This window comes from Heptranchias perlo, chromosome 27, assembly GCF_035084215.1.
Source record: "Heptranchias perlo isolate sHepPer1 chromosome 27, sHepPer1.hap1, whole genome shotgun sequence".
Lineage (NCBI taxonomy): Eukaryota > Metazoa > Chordata > Chondrichthyes > Hexanchiformes > Hexanchidae > Heptranchias > Heptranchias perlo.
Window position 1 is genome coordinate 946,832 of NC_090351.1, and position 20,511 is coordinate 967,342.

Below are 20,511 nucleotides of genomic sequence, written 5' to 3' on the forward strand. Positions count from 1 at the left end.
TTGGGAGTTATTTTGGGTTAGTGAGTGATTTTGGGTTAGGGGGTGATTCTGGGTTAGGGAGTGATTTTGGGTTAGGGAGTGATTTCGGGTTGGGTTGATTTTGGGTTAGGGAGTGATTTTGGGTTAGGGAGTGATTTCGGGTTTGGGAGTGATTTCGGGTTAGTGGAGTGATTTCGGGTTTGGGAGTGATTTCGGGTTGGGAGTGATTTTGGGTTAGTGAGCGATTTTGGGTTAGGGGGTGATTCTGGGTTAGGGAGTGATTTTGGGGTTAGGGAGTGATTTCGGGTTGGGGTGATTTTGGGTTAGTGAGTGATTTTGGGTTAGTGAGTGATTTTGGGTTAGTGGAGTGATTTTGGGTTAGGGAGTGATTTTGGGTTAGGGAGTGATTTCGGGTTCGGGAGCGATTTCGGGTTGGGAGTGATTTTGGGTTGGGAGTGATTTTGGGTTAGTGGAGTGATTTCGGGTTCGGGAGTGATTTCGGGTTCGGGAGTGATTTCGGGTTAGTGAGTGATTTTGGGTTAGGGGGTGATTTTGGGTTAGGGAGTGATTTTGGGTTAGTGAGTGATTTCGGGTTAGTGGAGTGATTTTGGGTTAGGGATTGATTTTGGGTTAGGGAGTGATTTTGGATTTGGGAGTGATTTCGGGTTGGGAGTGATTTTGGGTTGGGAGTGATTTTGGGTTAGTGGAGTGATTTCGGGTTCAGGAGTGATTTCGGGTTGGGAGTGATTTTGGGTTAGTGAGTGATTTCGGGTTAAGGGGTGATTTTGGGTTAGTGAGTGATTTCAGGTTAAGGGGTGATTTTGGGTTAGGGAGTGATTTTGGGTTAGTGGAGTGATTTTGGGTTAGGGAGTGATTTCGGGTTAGGGAGTGATTTTGGGTTAGGGAGTGATTTTGGGTTGGGGAGTGATTTTGGGTTCGGGAGTGATTTTGGGTTAGTGAGTGATTTCGGGTTAGGGGGTGATTTTGGGTTAGGGGGTGATTTTGGGTTGGGGAGTGATTTTGGGTTTGGGAGTGATTTTGAGTTAGGGAGTGATTTTGGGTTAGTGGAGTGATTTTGGGTTAGGGAGTGATTTCAGGTTAGGGAGTGATTTCGGATTAGTGGAGTGATTTTGGGTTCGGGAGTGATTTTGGGTTAGTGAGTGATTTCTGTTTAGGGAGTGATTTTGGGTTAGTGGAGTGATTTCGGGTTAGGGGTGATTTCGGGTTAGGGAGTGATTTTGGGTTAGGGGTGATTTTGGATTAGTGGAGTGATTTCGGTTTAGGGAGTGATTTTGGGTTATGGAGTGATTTCGGGTTAGGGGGTGATTTTGGGTTAGGGCGTGATTTCGGGTTAGGGGTGATTTCGGGTTAGAGAGTGATTTCGGGTTAGGGAGTGATTTTTGGGTTATAGAGTGATTTCGGGTTAGGGTGTGATTTCGGGTTAGTGAGTGATTTCAGGTTAGGGAGTGATTTCGGGTTAGTGGAGTGATTTCGGGTTAGGGAGTGATTTTGGGTTGGGAGTGATTTTGGGTTAGTGGAGTGATTTCGGGTTCGGGAGTGATTTCGGGTTCGGGAGTGATTTCGGGTTAGTGAGTGATTTTGGGTTAGGGGGTGATTTTGGGTTAGGGAGTGATTTTGGGTTAGTGAGTGATTTCGGGTTAGTGGAGTGATTTTGGGTTAGGGATTGATTTTGGGTTAGGGAGTGATTTTGGATTTGGGAGTGATTTCGGGTTGGGAGTGATTTTGGGTTGGGAGTGATTTTGGGTTAGTGGAGTGATTTCGGGTTCGGGAGTGATTTCGGGTTGGGAGTGATTTTGGGTTAGTGAGTGATTTCGGGTTAAGGGGTGATTTTGGGTTAGTGAGTGATTTCAGGTTAAGGGGTGATTTTGGGTTAGGGAGTGATTTTGGGTTAGTGGAGTGATTTTGGGTTAGGGAGTGATTTCGGGTTAGGGAGTGATTTTGGGTTAGGGAGTGATTTTGGGTTGGGGAGTGATTTTGGGTTCGGGAGTGATTTTGGGTTAGTGAGTGATTTCGGGTTAGGGGGTGATTTTGGGTTAGGGAGTGATTTTGGGTTGGGGAGTGATTTTGGGTTTGGGAGTGATTTTGAGTTAGGGAGTGATTTTGGGTTAGTGGAGTGATTTTGGGTTAGGGAGTGATTTCAGGTTAGGGAGTGATTTCGGATTAGTGGAGTGATTTTGGGTTCGGGAGTGATTTTGGGTTAGTGAGTGATTTCTGTTTAGGGAGTGATTTTGGGTTAGTGGAGTGATTTCGGGTTAGGGGTGATTTCGGGTTAGGGAGTGATTTTGGGTTAGGGGTGATTTTGGATTAGTGGAGTGATTTCGGTTTAGGGAGTGATTTTGGGTTATGGAGTGATTTCGGGTTAGGGGGTGATTTTGGGTTAGGGCGTGATTTCGGGTTAGGGGTGATTTCGGGTTAGAGAGTGATTTCGGGTTAGGGAGTGATTTTTGGGTTATAGAGTGATTTCGGGTTAGGGTGTGATTTCGGGTTAGTGAGTGATTTCAGGTTAGGGAGTGATTTCGGGTTAGTGGAGTGATTTCGGGTTAGGGAGTGATTTCGGGTTAGGGAGTGATTTCAGGTTAGGGAGTGATTTCGGATTAGTGGAGTGATTTTGGATTAGTGGAGTGATTTCGGGTTAGGGAGTGATTTCGGGTTCGGGAGTGATTTTGGGTTAGGGAGTGATTTCGGGTTGGGAGTGATTTCGGGTTAGGGAGTGATTTCGGGTTAGTGGAGTGATTTCGGGTTCGGGAGTGATTTTAGGTTCGGGAGTGATTTCGGGTTAGTGGAGTGATTTTGGGTTCGGGAGTGATTTCGGGTTCGGGAGTGATTTTGGGTTCGGGAGTGATTTTGGGTTGGTGGAGTGATTTTGGGTTAGGGAGTGATTTTGGGTTAGTGGAGTGATTTTGGGTTCGGGAGTGATTTTGGGTTCGGGAGTGATTTTGGGTTAGGGAGTGATTTCGGGTTAGGGAGTGATTTCAGTTTGGGGTGATTTTGGGTTTGGGGGTAATTTCGGGTTAGGGGGTTATTTCGGGTTAGGGAGTGATTTTGGGTTAGTGGAGTGATTTCGGGTTAGGGAGTGATTTCAGGTTGGGGTGATTTCGGGTTTGGGGGTAATTTCGGGTTAGGGGGTTATTTCGGGTTAGGGAGTGATTTTGGGTTAGGGAGTGATTTCGGGTTAGGGAGTGATTTCAGGTTGGGGTGATTTCGGGTTTGGGGGTGATTTCGGGTTAGGGATTGATTTCGGGTTAGGCTGGAGAGGACTGTGTCCATTCTTGAATTTCTGCTCCCATCTGTTGCAGCAATGACCATCTCTTGGATAGTATCAGGAAGCTTTCAGTCATTTTTGAACACCTCATCAAGCACTGAATGGTGGAAATGATTATTTGAATTTGAAAGGACTCTGGGTCTGGATATTAGACAAGGCCACGTGCAGTACTGGGTTTAGTAATGTTGCACTCCCTTGAACATCCTCATTTCACTTCCCGGCTGTGGTTAACCTGCACTTCCTCAAACGCCTTTCCGTATGCTTTGGGTTCACGGCGTAGAGGATCGAAATGTGCATGAAAAGAATTAAAACGGGAACTGGGAGCTTCTCACAAAATGGCCCAATATTAGATTAGAAAACATTTCTACACACAAAGGGTTGTAGAAGTTTGGAACTCTCTTCCGCAAACGGCAATTGGTACTAGCTCAATTGCTAAATTTAAATCTGAGATAGATAGCTTTTTGGCAACCAAAGGTATTAAGGGATATGGGCCAAAGGCAGGTATATGGAGTTAGATCACAGATCAGCCATGATCTTATCAAATGGTGGAGCAGGCACGAGGGGCTGAATGGCCTACTCCTGTTCCTATGTTCCTATATCTGTCATCGGTCTGTAAATAGGGCTTAAAATGGAGGCTGCACAAAATGGTGGATCAGAACATCACACCTGCCACAGCAAGATGGGCTTATTGATTAGCAATTCACAAGTAAAGTGCTGCCTTGGATGGGGGTGAGATCTCAGGATTGGGGTGTTAATGTGTGCAGCTTTCTGCCTGTTATTCTGTACGAACACTTATTACTTTCTGAGCTGTGGAGATTCTTTCTGTAATTAGCATTTTGTTTGCCTGACATCAAATATGAAAGGTCATCGACCTGAAACATGGGGCCCGATTTTAGCAGGCGTGCGGGTTCCCGGCGGGTGGTCCATCGGGAGCGTGGAAAACGCGGACGGCTAAATGAGTGCGCCCCCCGCGCGATCGCGGGGTAATTGATGCCATTAAGCCGTGGTTACGGGTTCTCCGCTCCCCAGCTGCGCGCCGGCGGCCTGCGCATGCGCATTGACGTTCGCACGATGGTGGAGCTCTATTTAAAGGGGCAGTCCACCAAAGCCCCTCCAGCTTCAAACAAGAGGCATCACACCATGGCGCACCCCAGGGGTAAGGCTGCACCCCGGTTTTCGGACCTCGCGCTCCAGCTGCTGCTGGACGGTGTGAGGAGGAGGAGGGACACGCTGTTCCCGACTGACGGACGCAAGTGCTCTGGCTCCGTCACCAGGAAGGCATGGGCAGAGGTGGCGGCGGAGGTCAGCAGCAGGGCCAACACCACCAGGACATGGGAGCAGTGTAGAAAGCGATTCAATGACCTCACTAGGTCCGGCAAAGTGAGTACACCAACGCACCCTCCCACAACCCGTCTCCACCATCACGCCAAACACATCACAACCCCTTCTGCACAGCCACCACAGCCCTCCCGCAGCAATCCTCACAGCCACTCAACTACCATCCTCGCCGTGCCCGCAAGTACCCACCGTCCCTGTCCCCACTCGAACACTACCACACACCCCAATCCCCATGCAATGGGATGGGCATGTGGCACACGCATCCTCCCATCCATCTGCCCCACGATCAACCCACCCACACCGATGCTTGAGGCGTCTCACAATGCAATCTGCACTCACTCACGCATCTGTGTTTTGCCTTGACAGGAGAAGAGATGCAAGAACGCCAGAGAAAGGGGCCGCACCGGAGGGGGCCCGCCACACCTGCTGGTACTGACGGACGCAGAGGTGGAGGCGCTGGACATCAGCCGCACGCAACATTGCCTCTCCGTGGCAGATAGCGAGTCTGGGGCTGCAGAAACGGCCGGTAAGGGAAAGCTGACACTCAACACTCATGATCGCGAGTGACCGTATCATCACCTGGCATCTGCCGCACCGCAACGTTTGTGCACATGCCTGATAGTGCCCTCTGTTCTCTTGCAGGGCCGTCTGTGAGCGGTGTGTGTGAGGAGGGCGATTCCTCAGAGGACATGCCGGTCTCTGAGGGTCCATCGTCACATATGAGCCAACCATCCACCAGCGCAGATACACAAACCTCGGTGGGTTCCCCTCGCCAACTAGTTGGGGTTGCACATGGTGAGTCACCGCGCACGTGTGAGCATGAGCAGACCCTGGTGGCAGGGGCAGCCGCGGAGGGTCCGCGTCGGTGGGAGCACTCTTCTCCAGGCTTTGCTCAGCCGGACCCAGATGCTGAACCCAGGGGGCCACCAGTCAAAAGGAGAGTCGTCGAGGGGCACCAGCACATTGCCGAGGTACTGGGAGAGGTGCCACGCGCATTGTCCACAATCGCGCAGGTGATGGAGGAGTCCAACTCCTGCATGAGGGCAATGGTGGCACAGGTACAGGAGGGTACCGGCGACACAGTGTCGCGGGTAGGTGCGGGAACGTCTGCGGTGGAGGACAGGTTAGCCTCCCTCGAGCGTCACGCACAGCTCAACATCGAGTCCATGCAGGCCCTGACAACGGCTATATGGATTCAGGGTGAGCAACATTCTGCCGCCATAAACAGGCTGAGGGATACACTAGGGGTGGCCTTGCAAGGCCTCACACATGCCATCCAAACTGTGGTCCAGCAGGGTGGAAGGGGTGATGTGGGCCGAGGCCATGAGAGGGATGATGGTGAACGGGGACATGGAAGTGGGGACGCTACTCAAGGTGCCCCCACGTCTCACCCGTTGCCCCCCTCTCAACCAGTACCCGCAATGGTGCCTCCTCTCCAGGTGGCCGAGTCTGCCCCTGCCCAGGTGCAGGAGGAGCAGTCTGTGGAGGTGCCCTCATGGGCACCGAAACCCAGGGACCGTCCACCAAAAGCATCTACCCGGTCAGGGCACGAACAGGAGCAACCTGCCACCACCTCTGCTGGAGCCACAGGGGTAGCACCACGTAGGGGGTCCCGTAAACGTAAGCCAAGGGTGTTATAAGCACAAAGGGAATGCACCAGGGTGTCTGTCAATTTGTAATGTTTCTGTTTATAGTCGTTCACTAAGTACAGAGTAAACACAATTGTTCTCACCACTCCTGCCACCTCTCGTCCATTCTTCTGCGGCTTGTGCAATAGGTCCCTTCCGTGCGGGCCATCATGACGACCAACACCTGGTCCCGCCCATTGGGCACACTACAGTGGGTGCAGGAGTACTGGCACCACCCTTCTGTGGAGGGGGCTGGTATGGCCCCTCGTCTGTGCACATGATGAGATGTGAACGCCTCAGACTGTCTGATCCTAGGAGAACCGTTGACGTATGAGTGCCTCCCTGGCCTGGCGAGCATCCCGGTGAGCCGGTGTTCGGCCCATGTGTCGTTCCTCATCCTCGCGCGCGTCCTCCTCCCCCTCCCCCTCCTCCTCCTCCTCCACCTCCTCCTCCTCCTCCACCTCCTCTTCCTCATCGTCGTCCTCAATGTGGGTGGCGGGTGTGCATGGGGCCTCCTCCAGCGGCATCCCCCTCTGTAGTGCCATGTTGTGCAGGGCACAGCAGACAACTATAATGCGTCCCACTCTGAGTGGCGTGTATTGGAGCACTCCCCCAGAATGATCAAGGCACCTGAAGCGCATCTTGAGCAGCCCTATAGCCTGCTCAATTGTAGACCTGGTAGCAGTGTGGCTGTCATTATACCGACGCTCCGGCTCGGTGATGGGGTTCCTCAGAGGTGTCATAAGCCACGTGTGCAGGGGATATCCCTTGTCGCCGAGGAGCCAGCCATTGCCGGTGTTGGGTGCGTGGAAGAGGGGCGGGACGGTGGACTCCCTGAGGACGAAGGCATCGTGGCAGCTGCCGGGGTATCTGGCGCACACGTGTAGGAATCTCTGGCGGTGGTCACAAATGAGCTGGGAGTTCATGGAGTGATACCCCTTCCTGTTGATGAACAGTCCTGGCTCATGTGGAGGTGCCCGTATGGCGATGTGGGTGCAGTCGATTACACCCTGCACCCGTGGGAAGCCAGACACAGTGTGGAATCCCACTGCCCTCTCCGTCTGGCTGCGCTCATCCATGGCGAAGTTGATGTAGGTCGAGGCCCTGCGGAACAACCCATCGGTGACCTGCCTTATGCACTTGTGTGCAGACGACTGTCAGACCCCGGTGATGACCCCCGTGGCACCCTGGAAGGATCCGGAGGCGAAGAGGTTGAGGGCAGTGGTGACTTTGACGGCGACAGGTAGGAAGATGCTGCTCGGTCCATCCGGGAGCAGCTCGTCATTGAGGAGGCTGCAGATGTCGGCGACTACCTGGCGAGTGACTCTGAGCCTCCGTATGCACAGCTCCTCGGAGAGGTCCATGAAGCTGAGCCTCGGTCTGTAGACCCTCTGCGGAGGGTAGTGCCTCCTGCGACGCAGCTCTCTCTGCGGTTGCCCTCCCTCCTGCTGTGCAGGTGGATGTGCCACAGCAACGTGTTGGGGGGCTCCACGTCGATGAGGCGGACGGCGTGGACTGCGAGGCTGCTGGGGCTGGTGATGCTGTTCGTCCTCCGAGGAGGTCGAGGCGGCCCCCATCTGGCAGGTGTTGGTCTGAGGGGTTGTGCACGGTAGGTAGGTGTCTCCTCGCACTGGGGCTGCAGTTCCACGTCGGGGTTTCCTCTGGCTTGGAGGGGGGTGGTGGAGGGCAGGCGTTGCCCTATGTGACGGAGTGGCCTCCTGCGTGGGTGAGGGGTCTCCCCACCCCCCCCCCCCCACCTGTGGAGTGCACCTTGGCAGCTGCCACAGGCTGCTGGCTGCAACACATCCGGTTGGAGTGAGACTGTTTCCCCCAGTGTGTGAAACAGTCTGAGTTGAAGGTAAAATCCCACACTTCCTAATAAGACAGCTGAATCAGGTCGGTTAATGACCTCAACAAGCAAAGTCAATACACTCAAGTGGCATCCCGCTGGCTTTAATTGCCTGCGGGATTCCCACCAGCGGGGGCTGCACACGCACCCCCGCACGTCAGCGCGGAACCCGGAAGTGGGCGGGATCGAGGCGCGATCCGGTCCCGCTCCGGGTTTTCGCGATTTTCGGGGCCCCCCTGCCGGGAACGCACCCGATAGTGGGTGCTAAAATCGGGCCCATGAACTCTCTCTCCTCAGACACTGCCTGACCTGTTGAGTGTTTCTAGCATTTTCTCTTTTTATTTCCCATTTCCAGCATTTTGTTTTAATCAAAGAAATTGTTTAATCTTGAATCGTCCCTCAGGAAGGATATATCGGTCTTGGAGGGGGGAGCACAGAATGATACCGGGGCTAAAAGGGTTAAATTATGAGGGCAGGTTGCACAGACTGGGCTTGTATTCCCTTCAGTATCGAAGATTAAGGGATGATCTAATTGAGGTGTTTAAGATGATTTAAGGGTTTGATAGGGTCGATAGAGAGAAACTATTTCCTCTGGTGGGGGAGTCCAGAACAAGGGGGAATAACATTAAAATTAGAGCTAGACCATTCAGGGGTGATGTCAGGAAGCACAAAGGGGAGTGGGAATCTGGAACTCTCTCCCCCAAAAAGCTTTTGAGGCTGGGGGTCAATTGAAAATTTCAAAACTAGGATCGATCGATTTTTGATAGGTTGGGGGATTAAGAAAAACAAAATGGGCTTCCTCATGGTTGTGCTGGTAAATGTGGCAGTACTGAGCGGCTCAGACCAGCAGGGTCCCAGGTTCCATCCTCTCCCCATGCCGTTAGTTAATCTCAGTGGTCTGGGGAGGGGGGAGTTCGGTACTGAGGGGTCAGGGAGGAGAGAAACCAGCCAGGATCCTCACTCCCGAGGGCTATCTCTGCTGGGAGGTGCATGTGTAGACACTGAATTGTGACAGGATCATCGTAAGCAACTAAAAGAGTTTCATCTTATCACTGCAAAGAAACTGGAGCACTCCAATTAACCACAAGGGAACATTGTGAATGTGTAGATCAGCACCCCCCTGGACTGATTCCACTTTTCTGTTACAAAGATTGTGCTGTCTAACATTTTGCCTGATTCTTTACTTTATTGAATCACTGTGAGGTGACCACAGGTCCGCTCGTGCAGTGGGCTCTGGTCCAGAGAGATTTCTGACTCGAATTCACAGAAATGTTCCCAATGCTACAGTCAACCCCCAATGCCCCACCCAGGCAGGCAGGCATGTCGAGTGAATGTTCTCCAGTAAAGGACAAATCTCCCCTCCCAATAATTCAAACCAATATTCGCCTGCTGCATTTTATTGAACACAACAGACCCAGGTTATCATTGCTTAGATCAGGGGGCATAATCCCACCATAACAGTCTAACAGAACAATAACTGTCCCTTCACAGAAAATTACTCCAGCACAGTCCAACAGAGAGTGTGCTCCCAGCACAGCCAGAAAGTGCACTCCAGCACAATCCAGCAGAGAGTGTGCTCCCAGCAGAGCCCAGCAGAGAGTGTGCTCCCAACACAGCCCAGCAGAGAGTACACTCCAGCACAGCCCAGCAGAGAGTGTGCTCCCAACACAGCCCAGCAGAGAGTACACTCCAGCACAGCCCAGCAGAGAGTGTGCTCCCAGCACAGCCCAGCAGAGAGTACACTCCAGCACAGCCCAGCAGAGAGTGTGCTCCCAGCACAGCCCAGCAGAGAGTACACTCCAGCACAGCCCAGCAGAGAGTGTGCTCCCAGCACAGCCCAGCAGAGAGTACACTCTAGCACAGCCCAGCAGAGAGTGTGCTCCCAACACAGCCCAGATGAGAGTGTGCTCCCAGCACAGTCCAGCAGAGAGTACACTCCAGCACAGCCCAGCAGAGAGTGTGCTCCCAGCACAGCCCAGATGAGAGTGTGCTCCCAGCACAGCCCAGCAGAGAGTACACTCTAGCACAGCCCAGCAGAGAGTGTGCTCCCAACACAGCCCAGCAGAGAGTACACTCTAGCACAGCCCAGCAGAGAGTGTGCTCCCAGCACAGCCCAGATGACAGTGTGCTCCCAGCACAGCCCAGCAGAGAGTACACTCCAGCACAGCCCAGCAGAGAGTGTGCTCCCAGCACAGCCCAGATGAGAGTGTGCTCCCAGCACAGCCCAGCAGAGGGTACACTCCAGCACAGCCCAGCAGAGAGTACACTCCAGCACAACCCAGCAGAGAGTGTGCTCCCAGCACAGCCCAGCAGAGAGTACACTCCAGCACAGCCCAGCAGAGAGTGTGCTCCCAGCACAGCCCAGCAGAGAGTACACTCCAGCACAGCCCAGCAGAGAGTGTGCTCCCAGCACAGCCCAGCAGAGAGTACACTCCAGCGCGGCCCACCTGGTTATAATGCCAGCGAGCTCCCCCAGCAGATGGTCCTAACATTGATGAGCCCCTCCCTCAGGATTTGGTTAGAATGTCAAAGCAGATGAACAATGATGGAGAGGAAAAGACCCTTTGGTCCATCCAGCCTGTCCCACACAAGCTGCGATACCTTGTGCTCCATAATATCTACACTCCCCACCCTACCCGAAACCATGTGATCTCCGGAGAGAGGTGAAAAACTAAACTATTCCAGGAGATCACTGTGGCCCTGATAATTTCAGATATTACAGAACTGACCTTTTCATCACCGGCCCAGCCAGACACAGGTCCAGCTCTCACTTGAAGGAATTCAGCCAATCAGTGTCCACCAATCGAGCCGGCAGCCTGTTCCAGAGGCCCACTCGGGGAAAAGAACCAGCTCCCGATATCAAACCTCAATCCGGCCTCGTACAACTTCAAACTGTGACCCTGGTCCTCCCTAACCTATTTAATTGGAACAAACCACCTGCTCGAAAACAATCTATTCCCTTCATCATCGTATAAACCTCGATCAGATCACCCCTAAGTTTACACTTCTCCAAAGTGTAGCATCCCAGCTCTTCTAGACTGGCTTTAGACGGTTATAATGTTCGCATGTTGCTAGACCCCCCCCCCACCCCCCAGAATCCCCCCCCCTCAGATTCCCCCCTCAGATTCCCACCCCCTCAGATTCCCACCCCTCAGATTCCCCCCTCAGATTCCCCCCCTCAGATTCCCCCCCTCAGATTCCCCCCTCAGATTCCCCCCTCAGATTCCCCCCTCAGATTCCCCCCTCAGATTCCCCCCCCTCAGATTCCCCCCCTCAGATTCCCACCCCCTCAGATTCCCCCCCTCAGATTCCCACCCCCTCAGATTCCCCCCTCAGATTCCGATCCCCCCTCAGATTCCCCCCCTCAGATTCCCCCCTCAGATTCCCCCCTCAGATTCCCCCCTCAGATTCCCCCCCTCAGATTCCCACCTCAGATTCCCCCCCTCAGATTCCCACCCCCTCAGATTCCCCCCTCAGATTCCCCCCCTCAGATTCCCCCCCTCAGATTCCCACCCCCTCAGATTCCGATCCCCCCTCAGATTCTCCCCCCCTCAGATTCCCACCCCCTCAGATACCCCCCCCTCAGATTCCCACCCTCAGATTCCCCCCCTCAGATTCCCCCCCCCTCAGATTCCCACCCCCTCTGTGATCAGCAGGTTTTCTGTTCCTCAGCTCGTTACCCACTGGTTTACCTCTTTTCCTCGAAGGAGCTGATCAGTTCAGACACCGAGTTCAGCTGTCTCTCCACATTCACCTCAGTGTCCATCTTCTCATGACCTCAGGGCTGGGCCTCACCACACTCTCGAGCTTCTCGATTCACCTCTGGAACCTGCGACAGGAGACAGGGGACAGAGGACAGGAGACAGGGGACAGGAGACGGGACAGGAGACAGGAGACAGGGGACAGGGGACAGGAGACGGGGGACAGGGGACAGGAGACAGGGGACAGAGGACAGGAGACAGGGGACAGGAGACGGGACAGGAGACAGGAGACAGGGGACAGGGGACAGGAGACGGGGGACAGGGGACAGGAGACGGGGGACAGGGGACAGGAGACAGGGGACAGAGGACAGGAGACAGGGGACAGGAGACGGGACAGGAGACAGGAGACAGGGGACAGGAGACAGGAGACGGGACAGGAGACAGGAGACAGGGGACAGGAGACAGGAGACGGGGGACAGGGGACAGGAGACGGGGGACAGGAGACAGGGGACAGGGGACAGGAGACAGGGGACAGGAGACAGGGGACAGTGAACAGGAGACGGGACAGGAGACGGGAGACGGGAGACAGGAGACAGGAGACGGGAGACGGGAGACAGGAGACAGGGGACAGGGGACAGGAGACAGGGGACAGGAGACGGGAGACAGGAGACGGGAGACGGGAGACAGGGGACAGGAGACAGGAGACGGGAGACGGGAGACAGGCTGTGTCAAGAACCAGTGAATGAGCGATACAACAACAGCAAACAAATTGGACTTCTTGATCCCCCTCATGAAAGACAGAAATCATTTGCATTTATATAGCGCCTTTCACAACATCAGAACATCCCAAAGCGCTTTACAGCCAATGAAGTACTTTTTGAAGTGTAGTCACTGTTGTAATGTAGGAAACATGGCAGCCAATTTGCGCACAGCAAGATCCCACAATCAGCAATGTGGTAAATGATCGGATCATGTGTTTCAGTGATGTTTGTTGAGGGATAAATATTGGGCAGGACACTGGGGAGAACTCCCCTGCTCTTCATCAAATAGTGGCCATGGAATCTTTTATATCCACCTGATAGGACAGACGGGGCCTTGGTTTAACGTCTCATCTGAAAGATGGCACCTCAGACAGTGCTGCACTCCCTCAGTACTGCACTGTGGGAGTGTCAGCCTGGATTATGGGCTCAAGTCTCTGGAGTGGGACTGAACCCACAATCTTCTGACTCAGAGGCGAGAGTGTGAGCAGTGAACCACGGCTGATACCTGAAGTACCTCTGCCTGCTCCTCTCTCCAGAGCACTGGAGCAAACAATAATAAACAAAGCCCCTTCTGCTTGTCCCAGTGCTTCGGGAGGACGTTAGGTTTCAAGACACAATTGGAGTAAGAGCAGGAGAGCTCCCTGTGCCCAGCCTGACATTCCTCCTTTAATAAACCACCAAAAGTAGCTATTGTGCCCATTGCTGTCTGTGGATTTTATTGGCACAGAACGGCTGCCATATTTGCTCAGATAACCAATGTTATTGGAGTGGAAACATAGAATCAGGACTGAATTAACCGTGGTCTGGGAAAGCAGTCTGTGGTCCTGGCTTGGCCCAATGCCTCGTTCAGATTGGGTACAGTTTGGAACACTGAAGGGTGAGGGACTGGGACAATGAGAGAGGTGGGGAGAGTGAGGGACTGGGACAATGAGGGAGGTGGGGAGGGTAAGGGGCTCGGACAATGAGGGAGGTGGGGAGGGTAAGGGACTGGGACAATGAGAGAGGTGGGGAGGGTAAGGGGCTCGGACAATGAGAGAGGTGGGGAGGGTGAGGGACTGGGACAATGAGGGAGGTGGGGAGAGTAAGGGGCTCGGACAATGAGAGAGGTGGGGAGGGTGAGGGACTGGGACAATGAGGGAGGTGGGGAGAGTGAGGGACTGGGACAATGAGGGAGGTGGGGAGAGTGAGGGACTGGGACAATGAGGGAGGTGGGGAGAGTGAGGGACTGGGACAATGAGGGAGGTGGGGAGAGTGAGGGACTGGGACAATGAGGGAGGTGGGGAGGGTAAGGGGCTCGGACAATGAGAGAGGTGGGGAGGGTGAGGGACTGGGACAATGAGGGAGGTGGGGAGAGTGAGGGACTGGGACAATGAGGGAGGTGGGGAGAGTGAGGGACTGGGACAATGAGAGAGGTGGGGAGGGTGAGGGACTGGGACAATGAGGGAGGTGGGGAGGGTGAGGGACTGGGACAATGAGGGAGGAGGGGAGGGTAAGGGGCTCGGACAATGAGGGAGGTGGGGAGGGTGATGGGCTCGGACAATGAGGGAGGTGAGGAGGATGAGGGACTCGGACGATGAGGGAGGTGGGGAGGGTGAGGGACTGGGATGATGAGGGAGGTGGGGAGGGTGAGGGGCTGGGACTATGAGGGAGGTGGGGAGGGTGAGGGGCTGGGACAATAAGGGAGGTGGGGAGGGTGAGGGGCTGGGACAATAAGGGAGGTGGGGAGGGTGAGGGGCTCGGACAATGAGGGAGGTGGGGAGGGTGAGGGACTGGGACAATGAGGGAGGTGGGGAGAGTGAGGGGCTGGGACAATGAGGGAGGTGGGGAGGGTGAGGGACTGGGACAATAAGGGAGGTGGGGATAGTGAGGGACTGGGGCAATGAGGGAGGTGGGGAGAGTGAGAGACTGGGACAATGAGGGAGGTGGGGAGGGTGAGGGACTGGGACGATGAGGGAGGTGGGGAGGGTGAGGGACTGGGATGATGAGGGAGGTGGGGAGGGTGAGGGGCTCGGACAATGAGAGAGGTGGGGAGGGTGAGGGGCTGGGACAATAAGGGAGGTGGGGAGGGTGAGGGGCTCGGACAATGAGGGAGGTGGGGAGGGTGAGGGACTGGGACGATGAGGGAGGTGGGGAGGGTGAGGGACTGGGACAATGAGGGAGGTGGGGAGGGTGAGGGACTGGGACGATGAGGGAGGTGGGGAGGGTGAGGGACTGGGACGATGAGAGAGGTGGGGAGAGTGAGGGACTGGGACGATGAGAGAGGTGGGGAGGATGAGGGACTGGGACAATGAGGGAGGTGGAGAGGGTGAGGGACTGGGACGATGAGAGAGGTGGGGAAAGTGAGGGACTGGGACGATGAGAGAGGTGGGGAGGGTGAGGGGCTGGGACAATGAGGGAGGTGGGGAGGGTGAGGGGCTCGGACAATGAGGGAGGTGGGGAGGGTAAGGGACTGGGACAATGAGAGAGGTGGGGAGAGTGAGGGACTGGGACAATGAGGGAGGTGGGGAGGGTGAGGGACTGGGACGATGAGGGAGGTGGGGAGGGTGAGGGACTCGAACGATGAGAGAGGTGGGGAGGGTGAGGGGCTGGGACAATGAGGGAGGTGGAGAGGGTGAGGGTGAGGTGGGTCCAGCGCAGCCTGAATAAATGTTTTCCCTTCAAGTATTTACCCAATTCCCTTTTGAAAGTTATTATTGAATCTGCTTCCACCGCCCTTTGAGGCAGTGAATTCCAGATCATAACAACTCGCTGTGTAAAAAAATGTTTCCTCATGTCGCCTCTGGCTCTTTTGCCGATCACTTTAAATCTGTGTCCTCTGGTTACCGACCCTCCTACCACTGGAAACAGTTTCTCCTTATTTACTCTATCAAAACTGTTCGTGATTTTGAACACCTCATTCAAATCTCCTCTTAACCTTCTCTGTTCTAAGGAGAACAGTCCCAGCTTCTCCAGTCTCTCCACATAACTGAAGTCCCTCATCCCTGGAATCATTCCAGTAAATCTCCTCTGTACCCTCTCTAAGGCCTTCACATCCTTCCTAAAGTGCGGTGCCCAGAATTGGACACAATACTCCAGCTGAGACCTAACCAGTGTTTTATAAAGGTTTAGAATAATTTCCTTGCTTTTGCACCCCATGCCTCTATTAATAAAGCCCAGGATCCCATCTGCTTTTTTAACAGCCTTCTCAACTTGTCCTGCCACCTTCAATGATTTGTGTACATACACCCCCCGGTCTCTCTGTTCCTCCCCCCCTTTAAAATTGTACCATTTTGTTTATTTTGCCTCTCCTCATTCTTCCTACCAAAATGTATCACTTCACACTTCTCTGTGTTAAATTTCATCTGCCATGTGCCTGCCCATTTCACCAGTCTGTCTCTGTCCTCCTGAAGTCTGTTACTATCCTCCACATTGTTTACTACATTTCCGAGTTTCGTGTCATCTGCAAACTTTGAAATTATACCCTCTATACCCAAGTCCAGGTCATTAATTTATATCAAAATGAGCAGTGGTCTAACACTGACCATGGGGAACACCACTGTATACTTCCCTCCAGTCTGAAAAACAACCGTTCACCACTACTCTCTGCTTTCTGTCCCTTAGCCAATTTTGTATCCACACTGCCACTGTCCCTTTAATCCCATGGGCTTTAATTTTGCTAATAAGTCTATTATGTGACACTTTATCAAATGTCTTTTGAAAGTCCATATACACAACACCAACCGGACTACCCTCATCAACCCTCTCCGTTACTTCATCAAAGAACTCAGTCTAGTTAACCAAACACAATCTTTCTTTAACAAATCCGTGCTGACTTTCATTTACTAGCCCAGACTCTTCCAAGTGACAATTAATTTTGTCCCAGATTATTGTGTCTAAAAGTTTCCCCATCACCGACGTTGGAGTGACTGGCCTGTAATTGCCGGGTTTATCACTCTCCCCTTTTTTTGAACAGGGGTGTAACATTTCCAATCCTCCAGTCCTCCGGCACCATCCCCATATCTAAGGAGGATTGGAGGATTGTGGCCAGAGCCTCCGCAATTTCCACCTTGACCTCTCTCAGTAACCGAGGATCCATCCCATCTGGAAGGGGAGGGGGAGGAGGAGGGGAGGAGGAAGAGGAGCAGGGTGATGAGGAGGAGGAGGAGGGGGAAGAAGAGGAAGTGGAGGAGGAAGAAAAGAAAGAAGTGGAGGAGGAGGAAGGGGGCAGGAGTTGGAGGAAAGGAGGAGGAGGAGGAGGAGGGGTAGAAGGACGATAAAAAGAAAGAGGTGGAGGAGGGGGAAGAGGAGGAGAAAGAAGAGGGAGAGTAGGAGGAGGACGAGGAAGAGGAGGAGGAAGAGGAGGATTGAGAAGTGGAGGAGGAAGAGGAAGAGATGGAGGAGAATGAAGAAAATGAGGAGGAGGAGGAGGACGAGGAGAAGAAAGAGTAGGAGGAGGAAGAGGGAGAGGAGGAGGAGGATGGGTAAGAGGAGAAGGTGGAGGAGGAGGAATGGGAAGAGGAGCAGAAAGAGGAAGTGGTGGAGGAGAAGGAAGAAAATGAGGAGTAGGACGAGGAAAGAGATGAGGAGAAGGAGGATTAAAATGAGGAAGAAGAGGAGGTGGAATAGGATTAGGAGGAGGAAGAGGAGGGATGAAAAGGAGGAGGAGGCGCAGCAGGAAGTGGAAAAGGAATAGGAGGAAGAGGAAGATGAGGAGGAAGAAGAAGAAGAGGAGGTGGAGGAGGAGGAGGAGGAGGAGATGGAGGACCAGTCACCACGAGCATTCCTGTCTGTCCGAGCTCTCAGAGACCAGGTCATTGAGGAGCAGTTCAACAAAGTCAGATCTCCCATCCCCCAATCACCAACAGTCCCATACTCCTTACCTCTCCTTACAACCACCATCCGATTGCTTTCCTTCACTCTGCTCTCACCATCACTTCAGAACAAAGAGAAATACCAACACCAAATCCAAATTTATCAAATAAATAATCTCAGCCTTTACACAAACTGAGACTATTCCCCCTTGTACATTCCCTCAGTGCCTGTTGTCCGTGTGCCTTTACCTATCCTAGTGCTCCTACGAGGTGCTTCCCCAGTGGCTGGAGCATGGGTGGTGGGAGGCTGCTGACCTTCAGTGGAGGAGCGTCCAGATGGCCTTGGAGGACAACCTCGAGCAGCTCTGGGCCGGGACGGCCCGGCTTCAGACTGCACCATCTCGGCCTGGGCTGCAGCAGTCTGGTCCATGGAGCCACTGCCATTCCCCGGGGACAGCACCTCAGCAATCCTGGTGATCTGCTGGAGAAGAGATTGCTGAACTGCTATGACGCCCTGGAAGCCCCGTTCCACAGTGGAACTTAGAGCCACGATAGCAGTAGACTGAGCTTCTATGGCTGTGAACTGTCAGATTGGTCATCAGACGCTCTACCTTGGTGGGTTCCAGTGTGGTGCTGATGACAGTGACCACTCGTTGCACAGAATGGGCTCCAAGCTTTGGGCAAAGCCTTGTGCCAAGTTGGAGCTGGACTCCTGCATTCTCCGTGACATTGAGTGCAGTGTCTCCGGCAGGCTGCCTCGTGTACTGTGTATTTCCTGGTCGATGCCCGTTAGCCTCCTCCGCTAGCTTCAATCCCGCCAATTTGGGTCCCTAGGTGGCCGCGTAGTGCCTGAACAAGGTGCGCTACTCTGCCCTATTTCTAGGCCACTGTCCCTATACACTGCATTGGCGATTGATGGGATATACCTCTCAGTACACGGCCCCAGTACAATGCCATTAACTGACCACAATCCTCTGCCCTGACATCTTGCCATGCCACTAACCTGCTCTATAGCTGGCGTAGTGCAGCCCCAGTGAGGGTCGACAGGACTCAGATACTCACAGTTATGTGAAGTCTGTTTGCTGAACAGTGAGCGGCAGATTATTGCAGTGTCCCCTCACTCACTTTACACAACCTCGGAGAAATGTGTAATCCCCACAATCTCTATCCCTCGATACAGTCTCCGTGGCTGCAGCTCTGCTCCCTGTGTGAATGGCTGAGCCTGACTCTCAGTACACAAATCAATCAGTCATTAGGAAACCAACAAAACAGGAAGCAGATTATCAGAACTTTCCGTTCAAAATTTATTGAGTTTGCCTAAAACAAACTTTGCTCAGACTGTCAGAGCCTGGTACTGCCCCAGATATCTTCACCAACCAATTAAACTCAGTGTTAACTGTGTAAAGAGATGCCTCACATTGGTATGGACGATGCCCCCCCCCGCCCATTATATACCCCACAGTCTGTCAGTGAATGATGCCCCCCGCCCATTATATACCCCACAGTCTGTCAGTGAATGATTCCCCCGCCCATTATATACCCCACAGTCCGTCTGTGAATGATGCCCCCTGCCCATTATATACCCCACAGTCCGTCTGTGAATGATGCCCCCCCCTGCCCATTATATACCCCACAGTCTGTCAGTGAATGATTCCCCCGCCCATTATATACCCCACAGTCTGTCTGTGAATGATGCCCCCCGCCCATTATATACCCCACAGTCTGTCAGTGAATGATGCCCCCTGCCCATTATATACCCCACAGTCCGTCTGTGAATGATGCCCCCTGCCCATTATCTACCCCACAGTCTGTCAGTGAATGATGCCCCCTGCCCATTATATACCCCACAGTCCGTCTGTGAATGATGCCCCCTGCCCATTATCTACCCCACAGTCTGTCTGTGAATGATGCCCCCTGCCCATTATATACCCCACAGTCCGTCGGTGAATGATGCCCCCTGCCCATTATATACCCCACAGTCCGTCGGTGAATGATGCCCCCTGCCCATTATATACCCCACAGTCCGTCTGTGAATGATGCCCCCTGCCCATTATCTACCCCACAGTCTGTCTGTGAATGATGCCCCCTGCCCATTATATACCCCACAGTCCGTCAGTGAATGATGCCCCCTGCCCATTATATACCCCACAGTCCGTCTGTGAATGATGCCCCCTGCCCATTATCTACCCCACAGTCTGTCTGTGAATGATGCCCCCTGCCCATTATATACCCCACAGTCCGTCGGTGAATGATGCCCCCTGCCCATTATATACCCCACAGTCCGTCTGTGAATGATGCCCCCTGCCCATTATCTACCCCACAGTCTGTCTGTGAATGATGCCCCCTGCCCATTATATACCCCACAGTCCGTCAGTTAATGATGCCCCCTGCCCATTATATACCCCACAGTCCGTCTGTGAATGATGCCCCCTGCCCATTATCTACCCCACAGTCTGTCTGTGAATGATGCCCCCTGCCCATTATATACCCCACAGTCCGTCGGTGAATGATGCCCCCTGCCCATTATATACCCCACAGTCCGTCGGTGAATGATGCCCCCTGCCCATTATATACCCCACAGCCCACCTGTTAATGATGCCCCCTCTGCTTGTTATGCTGGGACTAATAGTTCCCTGAACCCATCTGTTCCCAGCAGCGATTTTGGGAGCGATGTCTCTGGTCCTATTGTCGGCACACTGCTGGCGAGACCCCACCCCATAGGCTCCACCCCATAGGCTCCACCCCATAGGTCCCAGTGCTTGGATCTCAGGTGCATTGAAGCTGTCCATCTTTGTGGCTATTTACTCATCTCTTTAAAAGGTCTGGTGTAATGAGGCTCTGCCCCCACTTCCTCGACACTGCACCTGGGAATGGAACACAGAAGAAACAGGAGTAGGCCACACAGCCCCTCGGGCCTGCCCCACCATTCAATAAGATCATGGCTGATCTTCGACCTCAACTCCACTTTCCCGCCCGATCCCCATATCCCTTGATTCCCCGAGAGTCCAAAAATCTATCGATCTCAGCCTTGAATATATTCAATGACTGAGCATCCACAGCCCTCTGGGGTAGAGAATTTCAAAGATTCACAACCCTCTGAGTGAAGAAATTCCTCCTCATCTCAGTCTTGAATGTCTGACCCCTTATCCTGAGACTATGACCCCTCGTTCTAGACTCTCCTG

The 20,511-nt window shown here is 53.4% G+C and overlaps 1 protein-coding gene across 1 annotated transcript in view; it reads right to left on the bottom strand.

Annotated features, from left to right (window-relative positions):
• LOC137344317 (FYVE, RhoGEF and PH domain-containing protein 2-like) overlaps positions 1-18,540 on the bottom strand; it is a 590,021-nt gene extending 571,481 nt beyond the window's left edge. The window contains exons 1-2 of the mRNA XM_068007178.1: positions 18,392-18,540; positions 11,770-11,906 (exon numbers count right to left, since the gene is read on the bottom strand). Of these exons, the coding sequence (XP_067863279.1) occupies positions 11,770-11,843 (74 nt within the window). The 5' untranslated portion in view covers positions 11,844-11,906; positions 18,392-18,540. The remainder of the gene's footprint in view (positions 1-11,769; positions 11,907-18,391) is intronic.
• Positions 18,541-20,511: the final 1,971 nt, after the last annotated feature.